This window comes from Lonchura striata, chromosome 8, assembly GCF_050655825.1.
Source record: "Lonchura striata isolate lonStrDom1 chromosome 8, ASM5065582v1, whole genome shotgun sequence".
Classification (NCBI taxonomy): Eukaryota; Metazoa; Chordata; class Aves; order Passeriformes; family Estrildidae; genus Lonchura; species Lonchura striata.
In genome coordinates, this window is record NC_140710.1 from 5,507,215 (window position 1) to 5,521,491 (window position 14,277).

Below are 14,277 nucleotides of genomic sequence, written 5' to 3' on the forward strand. Positions count from 1 at the left end.
TCTGATAGGACCAAGATTTCTCAGTATTCCCATTGATGTGAGTGACAAATGCTTTCCAGTAGAGCTGAGGAACTGCTTTGTTGTCCTTGACTGCCACTTGGTTTCATGATTCTTTGTGGGTAGAATCCCACCTGACTGCAGGAGTTCCTGTGGGAAGGGCTGTGGAGCTGGGCATTTTCAGGCAGTGCTGGTGCAGAAATGTGCACAGTGCCACTGACCACTGAGGTGGTTACTGAGGCAGGCTCAGTTATTCCAAAAGTTTTCTTTTGGCCGTGTGTGTGCATCATGTAAGATTTTTCTGAGTAGTCCTTTCCCTGGACTGCCTGCTGATGCCTCCTCAGAGGACGCGTTGGCCCTGCAATCCCACCTGAAATCCTGGCTCCCTCAGACAGGAACTCCATCTCCAGCACCATCCTCCAGTGGTGCTTCAGGGGGAACTGGAAAAGGCCCCCAGTCCGTGGTCAGTCACCCTGAGCTGTGTGGTTAGTGAAGAGAGCAGAATTCCTCTCTGCCTCCATGGGCGATCACTTTACATCCTGAAGCACAAGATGTGATTACCCCTCGCTTAGCATGGAAATGTTGGTTTTGGCCATTAAATTATTCAGTCCCTTGGTAAAAAAATAGGTATTTTGTTTGATTCTGTGGCTCCTGTGGCTGTGTATGGCATAGGCCAGGGCATGCTGTGTGAGCAAAATGTTCCTTTTGTTTCCAGCCAAGCTCCTTCTCTCTGTGGTGCGTGTCCCGTTGCTCCTGTGTCTTGGACAGGGTGGAGAGGAGGCTCCCCCATCACACCCAAAATATTCCATAGAGCCAGGAGCCCTCAAATGTAATGAATTAAGGAAGGATATGGATTTTTTTCATGCCTGTGAGAGTATTTATATCTCTTTATATATAGCTATATATAGGAACAGATATATATTAAAAGGCCCCAAAGGACCTGCAAATTTACTGAATTATGCAAGTTACAATTAAGGTAAAATATATGGTATATATTTATTATTACTTTCCAAACCAAAGCAAACTGTGGTTGTAGTACAGTATTAACAGGAAATGTGCAGCCTATTAGTTATTGAAACACACATGCCTGAGCTGCTGCCTGGGAATTTTAGTGTATCCAGCTGAGTTCCTGCTGTAAGTCTGTCAGTGTTTTCATCTTCCACACAGAAGGTATCACCTTTTAGTCTCGGATGCATTATCTGTTTAATTTGTATCAGGAATGATTCCTTCTCTTTTAACAACCTGAGTATCACAGCAACCTAATTAGTAGGCAGATACTCAGGAGAGAATTACAAACACGGCACTGGAGACTGGACAGTTTGGCTGATGAAAATCTCCCTTTGGGCGTGCCAGAGCATATTCACACATGCACATACACACACAGGGTAATATTTTAGGGACCAGCTTGAGCTGTAGGGATTATGATTAATATTTTAAGGACACAGATCTCCATGTTGGCCACTTGTGCTAACATAGCCAGATTTTTCTGCTGAACAAAGTTCTTTCCTAGCTGAAAACTGTGCTTTAACTTCCAGGAAACATGCTAAATTCCTTGTTGGGAGAGCTCGAGCAGAACATAGCAGATTTTTATGTTAAACTGCTCAGCTCTGTGAAACTCTTTTGATGCAGAGAAGGCAGCGATGCTCAAGTGTTAGCCGGAGCTGTCAGGGTTTCAGCTCAGGTTCCTGCTCCTAGGATACAGCTGCCCGCAGGCAGCAATGTTTGCTGCGCTCCAGCACCGGGGCAGCCGTGCCCGGCGGGAGCAGCGAGCTGGCAGCTCCACACGCTGCTCAGCATTCCCAGCTGGAGCAGGGCCTGCACCCCTCTGGCCTTGCAGGGGACCTCTCCACCCTTGAACACTCATCTCAAAGGTTTCGAGGCACAAACCCTGTTGAGCTCACTCACAGGAAAAACAGGAATGCAACAGTGTGAGTGGGGACAAGCCTTGCTTTAAAAATAACAATAAAAACTTAAATTCTTCTCCCATGGTTGAGATTTAAGTAGCCTCTGGGAGTAGTTAAACTGGGATTTTCAGTATTCCCACAGCTGGATACCTATGTGTACCATTTTTGTTCGACAAAGCAGCGTGATTGCATAGAATTTAGAAACACGATGGCCCATCCTAACAAAGCACTCGGAGCAGCCCGGCAGGTCTCTATGGGGTGCTGCGTTTCCCAGCAGTAGTCAGGACAAGACATTCCAAGAGCAGGCAGAGGAAACCCAACACAGGCAGTTGCAGAGGACTCGCTCCCCAGCAGCATTTCCCTCCCCTATTCAGAGCGGTTTCTGGCTCATCCCGACATTGGAGTTTTTAGTACGTCTTTTGTTTCTCTTTTAAATGCGTGTGTGGTCATTACCCATATAAATGTCACTATCATGAGCTCTTTTAGCTATTATCTTTCCAACGAAAACAACTGCAATCTTTTAGATCTCCGTTCAGATAGAAGCATTTCCAGGCCTGCAGAGCGTGGCCGGCGCTGGAGCCCGATGCGGCTGTCGCTGTGCCGGCGGAGGGCGGCGGCCGGGCTGCGCTGCGTGCCGCGGCCGGGCTGCGCTGCGTGCCGCGGCCGGGCTGCGCTGCGTGCCGCGGCCGGGCTGCGCTGCGTGCCGCGGCCGGGCTGCGCTGCGTGCCGCGGCCGGGCTGCGCTGCGTGCCGCGGCCGGGCTGCGCTGCGTGCCGCGGCCGGGCTGCGCTGCGTGCCGCGGCCGGGCTGCGCTGCGTGCCGCGGCGGGAGCGCGGTTCTGCACGGACGGACAGAGCCCGCGGCTCACGGCGGCTCCGAGGCCGGCCGGGCCCCGCTGAGCCCGCTGCGGAGAAGCTGCGGCCCCAGGGGAGCTGCCCCTGGCCTTTGGCTGCTGCTGCCGCCCAAATGCACTCGGAGTTTCCCCGCATCGCCTCCTCAGCAGCGCGGGCTCCAGACAGCCTTCGGTCCCTGAGCTGGGCAGAGCACAGAGGCCCCGCCATCCCCGGTCCCTTTTTGGCACCTCTGCAGCCCCGGACCTTTTCCAAACCAGAACAAATAGGATATTTTTCTCCATATTGGTTCCTCTTTATTTTACATATTACTGACTAGCACTTACTGGAGGGGATATCTTTCTCACCAAAAAAAAAAAAAATGTTTTCCAGTTCTTGCTGTTTGACTTGAAAATATCCTTGCCTTCACTCATTTAACAATGCTAGTTTAATTCCTCGGTTTAATCTGGGGAGATTCAGTCTTCTTAGTTTGTATTATAGGTCTTGTTTCCTTGTTTTGAGAGATGGAATTATCTGAGCATAGGATGGGCTTGGACTGGTTTATTTAAAACCCTTCTAATATTTAGAGCATCACTGTGACAGCTTTTGGCAGTGTTCCTGTGCCTCTCATGTTAAATTTGGTTAAGCTGTTGTCACCATTTATTCACAGTTCCCCTCTGTTTACCTCTTGCACACTCTCATGTAGTGCTTAGCCCTCATTGGAGCACAGCCTTGCTCCCAAGGTCAGCGCAACTGCTCCAAGAAGCCGTCATGTGGAATGATGGTTTATGGTGTTTGAACAGCTTGTGCAGGGGTAGAGGAAGACACCAGTGAGAGATTGGAGTTTTTATTTAGTTAATTTTTGTCTGCCTCCAACAGTTGTGCTCAGTATTTTTTTCCAGCTCAGTGACATCTATTACAACCTGCAGAGGTTGTTTTATTTTTTTTCCTCGGGTTCTGTAGCTGGGAAGCCTTCACAGGCTGGCTCTCGCAGAGTGAGGTGGATTTTGCAGCATCTGAAGGTTCTGGTGCTGCTCAAAGAGTTTAGCAAAAGCTCTGGAAGCAGCAGAGAGGGTATTGGGAAGTCCCCGTGCTGTTTGACAGGGCACCACTGGGCTGTGGAGCACAGGCCCCTTGTCCCAGCTGCAGGAGATCCACTCTTTGCTCATCTGCAGAGTGAAACTAACGCTGTTCTTTGTCTCAGCTGCAGCTCGACCCTCTTACAGTTGTACCCCAGTAAGATATGAAGGCACTTAAACCATGTACTTGCATTTACCCATTCCAGCTACATTTTCCATTTCTGTTTCTAGGCATGTATCTCAGCTCACAAAATTCTAAATCAGATGGAGCTATGTTTAACTTGCTCACTGAGGAGTGGTGTCAGTTTGATCCTGTTGTTACGGCAAGTACAGGAAGTCATTGAAAAGGAACAGAATTCCTTGTCTAACTCTTGCCTACTAGCAAATATCTGAAAGTAGCACTACATTGTCGTCCTTTTTTTCAATCTAATTTGTACCTGCAAAACAGACTTCTCTATAGTTTGGCCATTATGGAAATAGTTAATACACGTATATCATCTTGCCATATTATGATGTGATACATGAAGTTTTTCTGTATTTTCTTTTTCTAGGCTTGCTCCCAACATAATCTCTCCGCTTGTCAGCCCCCTGAAAGCTTTAGTTCCACCTTCCCTCTTGCAGAAACACGGCTCTCCATCATCCCACAGCCAGTCACCCAACGGGCAGCAGTTTTCTGGGATACCAAATACACCGTACACTCCATTTCCCAGCCAGTCTGTACAGCAGGGATCTCAAGGTAACTCTTCCCTCTTTTTGTTTTTGCAGCTTTTCTAATTTCTAGTTGGAGAGAAAGAATTTATTTTGTTTTTTCATATTTATCTTGCTTTTTCATAATATTCATAATATTAATATGAAATATTAATTTTTGTATTTAATATTTACTGTAGTTTTTCAGTGGGAACTCCAGTTTTTAAACTGGACTGATGTATATACAGATGGAAATTTTAAGACAGGTCCATGCTGTGATATGTCATCATAATGGGGAATGTTGTCCCAACAGCAGATTTATTGCATTTATTCAGGTCCTTCAGTAGAAGCCTGCTGGCCATGCACCTCCCATGACTGGTCATCCAGCCTGGACTGACCCTGCAAGAGCCACCCAGTCCCAAAATACATGGGCTGAGGCACACCTTGGCAGTGTCCTGCTCTGTCCACTCATAGTGATGCACAAGACATGGAATTTGACAAAGAAAGCAAACATTTTTTCATTTATTATTTGGAAGTTTAGCTTGTTTTATGTTCTATAGTAACATGTAAATGCACTCTCTACAACTGTAGAGTGCCTGTGGGATTCAAGGACAGGAATGGGAGCAGTAAGCAGCTGTCCCACAGCTTAATTTAAAACATTTTTTGTTCTGAATTACTCAGCCTTTTTAATTGCAAGCTTACATACCTATTCTGGAGTTCTGCTGTGGGAACTAATTAATATTCCTGAAATTTTTGAGGTACAAATTAGCAAAAGATATTATTATCACAGATTCTTCCAGTAACAGGAGCTTGCATATTTCAGAAATCTGTTATGCAATCCAGATGGTGAGCTGCTAAAATGTGGTAAATATTCCCAATAAAGAAGTGTGCAGGACATCTGTCTGCTTGCAAGAGCCTGAGCACAAACCCGTGAGCAGCTCCCAGCTAGGATGAGGTTGGGTATCCCAGAAGTTCCCTTCTGCCCCTCGTTCTCTGAGCAGTGTTTTTGCTCTTTGGTTGGACAGGCTTAGTCTGAAAAGTTAAAGTGTATTATATTTAATGATTTGTGCTGAAGGAAAAACTAACTCAACCTGATGCTCAACAGATTATTCAATTTAAAAAGATTAACTCTGTAAGGGAGAAGTGGCAGATTTATGATAGCATATAATGATATATGATTATGTTGCTATAATGAGCTAAATAACTACAAGCCACAAGAGGAAAGTTTAGCAGCTCATTACTACGGCAGAAACAAATGCATAGACAGAACAAGTTTTGAACCACTTAAATAAATTTACTTTATTCCTTAAGAAAACCACATTTCCTTTTGAATGAATTGTTGCTTTCTAAGTGTTATGTCATGTGGTTTTGAAAAAGCAATAATTTTCCACTTTGGCCAAATGTTGAAGTATTATTATAAATTAATTATGGAAATGGTCATTCCAAAATCAGTTTTGATTAGCAGCCTTTGAAACCAATTATCTGTAACCTGTACTTAGCTATACTTGCTCTACTTTTTCTCTTTTTTTGCCTCTCAGTTCATTAATAGCACATTTTTCTAATGGAATCTGTAATAATTTGGGGGTTTTGAATTTTTGCCAAAAAAAAGTACACCACATAAACCTAGTGTAGAACCAGGCATCTGTACAGAAGCACATAAACACTGTGGATGTGGGAGTTTTAGGAGATGGCAGCTTCGTCAGGCTGGTAGCAGAAATATTGATAATGAAAGAACAAGCTGACATTATTTATATGTTTTAACCTAGCTGTAGTAAGATCACATGGAAATCATTACATGCTGAAAGAATTTGGCAGGCAATGGAATACTGTAGTTATTTATACCTGACATGATTTCTTGTCAGAAATTTTATGGAATTTGAAAAGCTGAGATTTATTTGGAAATACATGTAAATGACATGACATAACAAGATGGCATTTAATAGCCATATTCCAATTATTTGCTCATTACATCATTCATTTTAAAGCTGCTTGAAGTTTTCTAGGCTGTGCCTTAGAGAAGCAGAGGCAGCCAGTGCGCTGTGTGAAGTGGCTAAGTGCAGCTTTTCTGCCACAAATTATTTCAAAGCAAAATTTTAACTAAATGTTATGTTTGGAACTCAGTTTATTCCTTTATGGACTGTTATATTTCTACATCTACTGTACATAAAACATTTAAGAGTGATCATTTAAACTGACAGGACATTTAGTAAATTCTTCACTCGAAAATAACCTTAGAAAATTCTTGATTTAAATCAAAACTGAAGGAAAACCTGAAATCCATGTGGCAAAAAAAATATTGGTGAAACACTTATTGCCAAGTTGGTACTCCAGATTTTCACTCTAGAAGGAGAAGGGATGTCTGCAGTGGAGCAGCCTTCTTGCTTGCTTTGTATTTTAACCCCTGAAGGGAGTATTTTTTAAGAACTTGTAAAAAATGCTCCCTGATTAGTTTAATCAGCCATATGTGGTTGTTAACTGAATGCTTGGTAATGGGATTTTAATAATATTTTAATTCCCCATATTTTCTCAGTGAAGCATTTAAAGAAATGTAAAGGAACTACAACTAAATGCAACGAACCTGAAGGGTCAAAAATCCCATTTTTAGTGTGATACTTTGTTCTACCTGACTTGTGTTCCTGCTGCACCCTTCCCCTTCCTCACTCCATGTACTTTCTTTAGTTGCATACCTGCATTTATCCCACCTTGCAGGTAAGTTAGAACAGGGAAGGTGCAGTAGCACCAGGATTTTCCTACAGCCCCCTCTTCACTGGGTGGTTCCAGGAACACTTTTCCCTCTGCCTCTCAGATTGCCTCACAATGGTGCTGAGGGATAAACACTGCAATCCAAAAGAAGATTTCATTGCTTATGGCAGTTCTTTTCCAGACTGATTCTGAGGCAGTTCGCTGCTTCAGGTATTTCCAGACAGTGTAACTTAAAACACTTGAAAACAACCTTTCCCCACAGGTCTTGGGAAAACCCTGGATCCAGCTAGTTTCAGTCCAGTTCTGTCATGCTTGGCTGCTCTCTGCTTTTCTAAGCCAGTGTGCCAGCTCTGTAGATAATGAAGATTTTTAATTGATGTAACAAAGGCAAGCCTGAGAGCACAAGGGAAGGACAGCAGTTACAGGGAGAGAGAAAATACATGTAATGCTTTCCCTAGAAGTGATGTCTGTAGCAGACATTCTAGAAAAGGTTCATTTTTCTTTTTCTCTAGCAGTGCATCTAAGTGCTCTCTGCAACCAGTTGTGCCTCCTTTGAAGCCAAGTGTCTCTTTTTTTTCACTGCTCATCTCAAAAGGATGTATTTTTAGAAGGCTTACAGCAAGGATCTTGTGTTTTGTAAACAGAAAGGATAAGTATCAGAACCAATCAATAACACACTGTACCTAAAACCACATCAAAAGAGGGCTGTGCTACCTCTCATAAGAGCTTCTTGGTTCTTTGAGCCAGACTCTCCAGGCAGTAAAACAGAGGTGGCTAGCTGTTTGTTCCAAGGAAAGACATGCATCATTTAATGCTCAGCTTTCCAAATTTTTGGGCTGCCTTTGCCATAGCAGCAAATACGAGCAGCCTTGGTACAGAGTCTTTATCTAAGAGTCATCCATTAGGACTTCACTAATCATGGACATCAACACTTTAGGTATTTTGTAGTGGATCATACGTTCTTCAAGAAGTTAAGCATCTAATCCTTGCAGATTTTGCCAAAGCACATATTAAACTGGGAAGCTTCAGAGCAAATCTTTCACCACTCAGTGAGTTGATTGCATTTCTACTCAAGAACTGCCTCACTTGACCAGACCCCAAGCTTTGGCTGGTATTGTCTGCTTGGTCAGACTTTGGTAGTAGAGGGGAAAAATAGAGGGAAAAAATAGAGAGATCTTACTGAACAGGAGAGAGCTTGCACACTGCAGGAATTGTAAGGGACACGTTCACCCCATACAGCCCCAGGTGCTCTGGGGACAGGCTCAGGGATTTAATTTCTGAACAAACAGACTGAAGAGCTGCACAGGCAGCCCTGCAGGGCGGGTCTCTGCTGTGAGTGGGGCTGAGCTGTCAGCTGGAAACAGGGAAACGTGGCTGTGAGTGGGATTCGCTGAACTGCCCCGAGCTTCTGCAGGAGTTCCTGAGCAAATGTTTCAGTCTCAGTAAGATTGAGGAAAGAAAGACAACAGCTCCGTATTTTTTCTGGCAGTTAGAGGAAAATCCTGAAGCACATTCTGCTAGACCTTAAGATTAATTTGGTTGACTTCAGTTGCATTTAAGGGAAGGAGAATCATTTCAGAGAAGGCAGGAAAAGGGGGAGCTGATAGGAATGTGCAGTTAGTGTGCATTGCACCCAGAATAAGGAAGAGATTATTGAGACAGGAGGAAAGAAAATAATTAAATCAGGCCATGGTTAGTTTAAATATTGTGACGTACTTTGAGATCATCCTTATGGGAACAAATTACAATTTCTTAGAATGTTGGAACAACTTAAAAATGGCAAAATTTCTTCCTTAGCAATTAATTTGTCTTTTACTGTTACATGTCTTCTTTTTTTGTCTACAACTCATTCACAACTTCTGATGGCAAAACCTAAACTGCTGGGTACTGATAATACAATACTTGGGGAAAAAAAACCCCAGGATCTAAGAAGTGTTGGGTATGTGGAGCATGAAAATCAAATATGCCCCAAAAGCAGAATGACTCAGGCCAGCAGAGACCATACAGATCTATCTCAGCACTTTCCAGAAGCAGAAGAGCCTCTGGTTGAACTCAGTCTTCACCTGACAACTATCTGGAGTCAGCACTTCTAGATCAATTACACCTGCACACTGTGGTCCCTGTGTCAGTGAAAGGGGGTTCATTTGAATCAAGAGCAGTCTGGGAAAGAAGTCTGAGGAACCTGTGAAGGTGTTTTGGATAAACAGCGCTGTCTCCAGCAGTTCACAGCATACACTGGATGGCAAAAGACTTTACTTAACTGAAAACAAAGCAGTGCTATTCATTTAAATACTGCATTATTGTATTTAAATTAACAGTGATTCCTTAAACAGAGATATTCCCTTTGGAGCTGAGCATCCTGGACCTGATCCAGTGGAGGGCTCACTACTTACCTTGGATCCAAGGGTGCTGTTGACTGTGTTCAGCTGATCTGTTGATTGAAATGAAGCCCATCCTTGAGATTTTTGCTTCAGTGGGGATCACATCCACAGCACCTTGTGGGACCAAATCTGATGCAGCTCTTCTGTAACTGCACTTTATAGAACAGGAGAATAATTTTTCCAAAGTTAAAACTGAGGAACTAAACCCCCAACAGTAATGAAATGCTGTGACAGAAGTGGAGGTAGTACCATTGCAGAAGGATTGAATTGTGTGCAATATCTGCTTTCAGGTTACCAAGGCAGCTTTCACTCCATACAAAACTGTTTCCACTACGGAGATTGCTACAGAACAATGGACCAGTCTGTCAGCAGTGATGTGCTCACAGGGGAATCCCATTGCTTCAGTCCTCTGAGGCAGAATGGCTATCACATACTCAATGCACCTTTACCTTCAACAGGTAATTTATTCCACCTATAAGGAATTATCCATATGATATTTGTAGCAGGAGGGGCAAAGAACAAATTTTATTTTCAGTGTTATGACTAAACCATGTTTGTATAAAAAATATCCCTGAAATTAATTTTCATCTATAAAAACCCCAGAAGGAAAGCAAATAGCTTTTTTTTTAATCCTCTGTATTTGACTGATAGACACAGTCTCTTCCATTCTGCTGGATGCCATAGGCAACACCCACCTTCAAGAGAGCTGACAAGGCACTGCCTACATTTTTTGTGTGGTCTGTTTATTGCACATTTCAGTTGTCCTCAGGAAGGCTTTTATAATCAGGTCAAAGTTATAATGGCTGCATTACTATAGTACTTCAGTATTTTAGTATTCTCTTTTTTCTATCTTTAAAATTAATAATTGACAGAATTGCTGAAATCAAACAAAACATGAGTATTGTCAGAGCCATAAAACACAACCATTTGCTGCAATCTTTCCTTACATATCTCCAAGAAAGTTCTCTTCATGTCTGCACTCAGGAGGGCACCTCGGTTAAGAGTGATACTGAAAACATATGTTTAAGTGCTTTTTGAATTGGGGCCTGAGTCAGACCACAAAATTAGAGTTGACTTTCCTGTTTGTTTTGTATTAAAGGAGACTCTGTTCAGAGCAAGTGTGCACGCATTTGTCTGCTGTTCCATTCTGGGAAGTGCATGCATCAGTAACCAACACAAGGGAAACATTTAAGATGAAGTTTCAACTTCAACTTTGAATTCTTTAGTGTTACTCATAAGTTTGATATTACTAAAACATAGGGGTTTTTCATGTTAACATCAAATTTCAAGCTTAGATTGACAGCCTGCAATATTTAAAGAACAGACTAAATAAACTTTCCAAAAGAAATTGTAGCAGTAAAGAATAATACTGTGGCAAGACACCAACTTCAACAACAGTTGATTTTTCTGTCTGGGCCTGAACTATCATGAAATGTTTCTGTTTAGTATTTTTGTTTTTAGAGTGGTTATTGAGGCATGCAAATACTTAAAAGGCTGAAATATAAACATGTATGAAATATATATATCTCATCTCATCTTTTAGTGTGTAAAATAGAACCATTCAGGTTTGCAAGATTCATCAAGGCTATGCATTAATTTTTTTTCAGGCTTTTATAGCACCATTAATATTAAATGAGATCTCATCTCGCAGGAATGCCCAATGTGACTGGCAAACAGCTGTTCCATGAATCACATTAACAGTCAATAAATTTTTATTTTCTGTTCAGGACTTTGGATAGTTTACTCTATCTGGAATTTAATAATGATTTCTGGGGTGTATGCTTATCTTGGGTTTTATCCATCTGTGGTTCTGTATCGACCCTGTATACAGGCTCATCAAATAGAAATTAACATAACATAAACACTCACAAAACTTACCAAAATACTGGTCACTCCTCTTGGCCCAACACAGATAAACACGCCGAGGTCATCCTCCAGAACCTCTGGACATTCACTGTGTGCCGGATTTCTGCAGACAGCAGAATCTGATCTGTAAACCAACAGTAATTAATAAGTCATAGGAAAATGCAGAAATGTAAGTAAGTAGAGAATTTGATCTCAAATAACAAAAACATACTTAACAGTAAAATAGCCCCAATGAAGTGGACAGGTTTTCCTGCAGCCAGGACTGGCTGTGTAGGATGCAGGATCTGTCCCTGGCTGCTGCTGTGGTGCCATTTAGCCCCAAGGCCCCTGTGGAGCCTGGGCAGAGTTTGGTTCAGCCCCACCCAGGCACACCTGCCTGCAGAGGTGGGGGCAGGTGGAAAAGACAAGGGGATGGCTGAAGAGAAGGAACTGCCTCATTTTCTACCAAGGCCCAGAAAAAGTCATTTCCCAATGGCTCCACGGACCTCTCCATGGCGCAGAGGATGGAACCAGGTCTGGTGCTTCAAGCACGAGGATCAGCCCTCCCCAGTGGAGTCCCCACTCTGTGTGAGGGCTCAACGTTCTGTGTCAGGCACAAGCATTTGCTAAACTGCATCTTGTTCCATGTACTCCTTCAGCTGCTGCTGCTTATTCCAGTTATGGTGGGTGGGCTCTGGGGTCCCTGGGTGCTCAGTCTAAGGGTTAGAACATTGTGCTGAAGTTCACACAGATGCTTTTCTAAAGACCCAACCCAAATCAGGTGGTATAAAAGAAACCAGAATATGTATAAAGGATGATGCTGAGGGGGTGAACACAGCAGAGGGGAAGTAAGGAGGAACAGGACTGCAGTAAAATGAACAGGCCCTGACTAGCTAGTTGCAAAAGCAGGCTACAGTGGGTCATAATAGGAAATTTTAATATCCTTTGGAGTAGGCAAGAAATGTTTTTTTAAGACTCCCTGGCACCCCAGCTGCCTAGCATCTGGTAGAATGGCACACCTGCTCCTTTCCACAGGGATGTGCAGCTCAAGAGGTTTGTAATAGCTGTGGAAGTTTGGCACTATGAAAGAAGGACAAAGAAATTCTTCCCTACTGCTGTGGCTTTCTGGTATCTGGGCAAGCAGCAACCAGCTTGGCCTGGTGGGCTTTGGTGGGCTGAGGTTCACAGCTGTTTCCATATGTCATGTGAGCCTGACCTGCCCCAGCCATGCTTCCTCAGACCTGCACTATGTGGAGAGCCAGTAAATGTAGGATCCAGATTTCTTCTGGGTCTTAAGAGCAGCTGGGAACATGTGGAATATTTCTTTGAAGTGCATTAAAAGAAAAGAACCAGACCAAGAGGACTGCATCACTTCTAGTGCACACTTAGTAGGATCTTGGCCCACTCATTGTTTTGATGTCCTATTCAGATAATGACTGAGTGCCAAGAACTTCACTTGCAAGTGCACAGCTTTGCACAGAAACGAATGGGAGCACCAGCCATGATGACACAAACACGTACAGAGAACTGTGCATCTCCTGGCAAGGCCTTGGTGCTGAACACCATTGTCCTTCCATTAACGCTGTGCTGTGCTGTGCTGTGCTGTGCTGTGCTGTGCTGTGCTGTGCTGTGCTGTGCTGTGCTGTGGGTTCCCAGGCCCCCCTGTGCTTCCCTCCTCTCGTGCACCATGGCACTAACTCGTGTCCTTGTCCTTGTCTCTCTTCCAGGCTATGAGGGGATCTCTGATGCCCAGTGTGTATCTGAAGACATGGTCTCCAATGGAACGGATGAAAATGGATTCTTCCAGAACAGTGCCTTTGATCACTGCTTGAATCACATTCCTTCCATCTACACAGATACCTAAGAGCAATGCTGGCCTTATTTCCTTTATTATACCTATAACTGCGTATGTAATAACAAAGGTGTTGTTCAAGTACTTTTATTTAGTCTGTATCCCTATATGTGCTCATTTAAATGCACACCTCACATTTACCAAACCATTTTATACATGAATAGTCTGTATAAGATAATATTGGAACCTGTTCCTTTGCTGTGGCACTTTGAAATTCATGCTTTAAGGGAATGAGGAGCATTTCAAGCAGCTTGTTTTGTAAGTTCTCTCAGTAAAATGTAAATGTAAGTTATATAATAAACTTGTAAAGAAGATGTTTTCCTTCTTGGAAAGTATGCTTCAATTTGAGAATGTTGTTCCCTTTAATCAGTTTTCATTTAACTTGTTGGTTCGGTCTTCCCTTTTTTCTTTTTTTTTTTTTTTTAACTGAAAGGATTTTTTTTAATCAGAGACCTCATGTATATAAAGATCTACATTTTCTCAGCTGGTTTTGTATTTTCAGTTTTACAAGAAAGCATTAAAAACTGGAAACAAGTGTGTTGTCATTTCTTAACACCATTTGGCTCCCTGATACTGCATTTTAAACATGCCTGAGAGGGATTTTAACAAAGCAGTGACATCTCAGTCACTGTGACATGAAAACAGCCCACGTGTATGTGAAGAAAAAGGGGCTTCCTGTGGAACAGAGTCCCCTGGAGTTGTTTGGTTCCCTGTCCCTGTGGTCCTGGCCCCACTGGGCTGCACTCCCAGCATAGTGAGGATTCCTGGGAGAGGGAGACACATCCTGCACGGGGCCAGGTGCCAGTGTGTGCCCAGCAGGCCTGCCAGAGCTGAGCTCCTGGAAGTGTCCCACGGCGCTCCGTGAGAACAGTAAGGGAAAGGTAACTGGAAAAAAAAGTTCACATTTACAAACCACTGCAAGCTGGGCTTAATAAGGGTTGTCCAGACCCTGCATCAATCCATGTTTGCTCACCTACAGTTACCCAGGCTGCCACAGGGC

The 14,277-nt window shown here is 43.3% G+C and overlaps 1 protein-coding gene and 1 long non-coding RNA gene across 7 annotated transcripts in view; one reads left to right on the top strand and one right to left on the bottom strand.

The window, feature by feature from the left end:
• The window catches only part of GLIS1 (GLIS family zinc finger 1), a 179,478-nt gene extending 165,667 nt beyond the window's left edge, over window positions 1–13,811 (top strand). For all 6 annotated transcript variants that reach the window (XM_085586236.1, XM_085586238.1, XM_077785349.2 and 3 more), the window contains 3 exons: window positions 4,361–4,545; window positions 9,871–10,038; window positions 13,153–13,811. In XM_085586236.1, the coding sequence (XP_085442362.1) occupies window positions 4,361–4,545; window positions 9,871–10,038; window positions 13,153–13,289 (490 nt within the window). In that variant the 3' untranslated portion in view covers window positions 13,290–13,811. The remainder of the gene's footprint in view (window positions 1–4,360; window positions 4,546–9,870; window positions 10,039–13,152) is intronic.
• Window positions 9,598–11,735, bottom strand: LOC146766733 (uncharacterized). Its single transcript, XR_014957015.1, has 3 exons — window positions 11,658–11,735; window positions 11,459–11,570; window positions 9,598–9,734 (listed from the first exon to the last, which is right to left on the bottom strand). It is a non-coding gene; the product is annotated as an uncharacterized LOC146766733 (long non-coding RNA).
• Window positions 13,812–14,277: the final 466 nt, after the last annotated feature.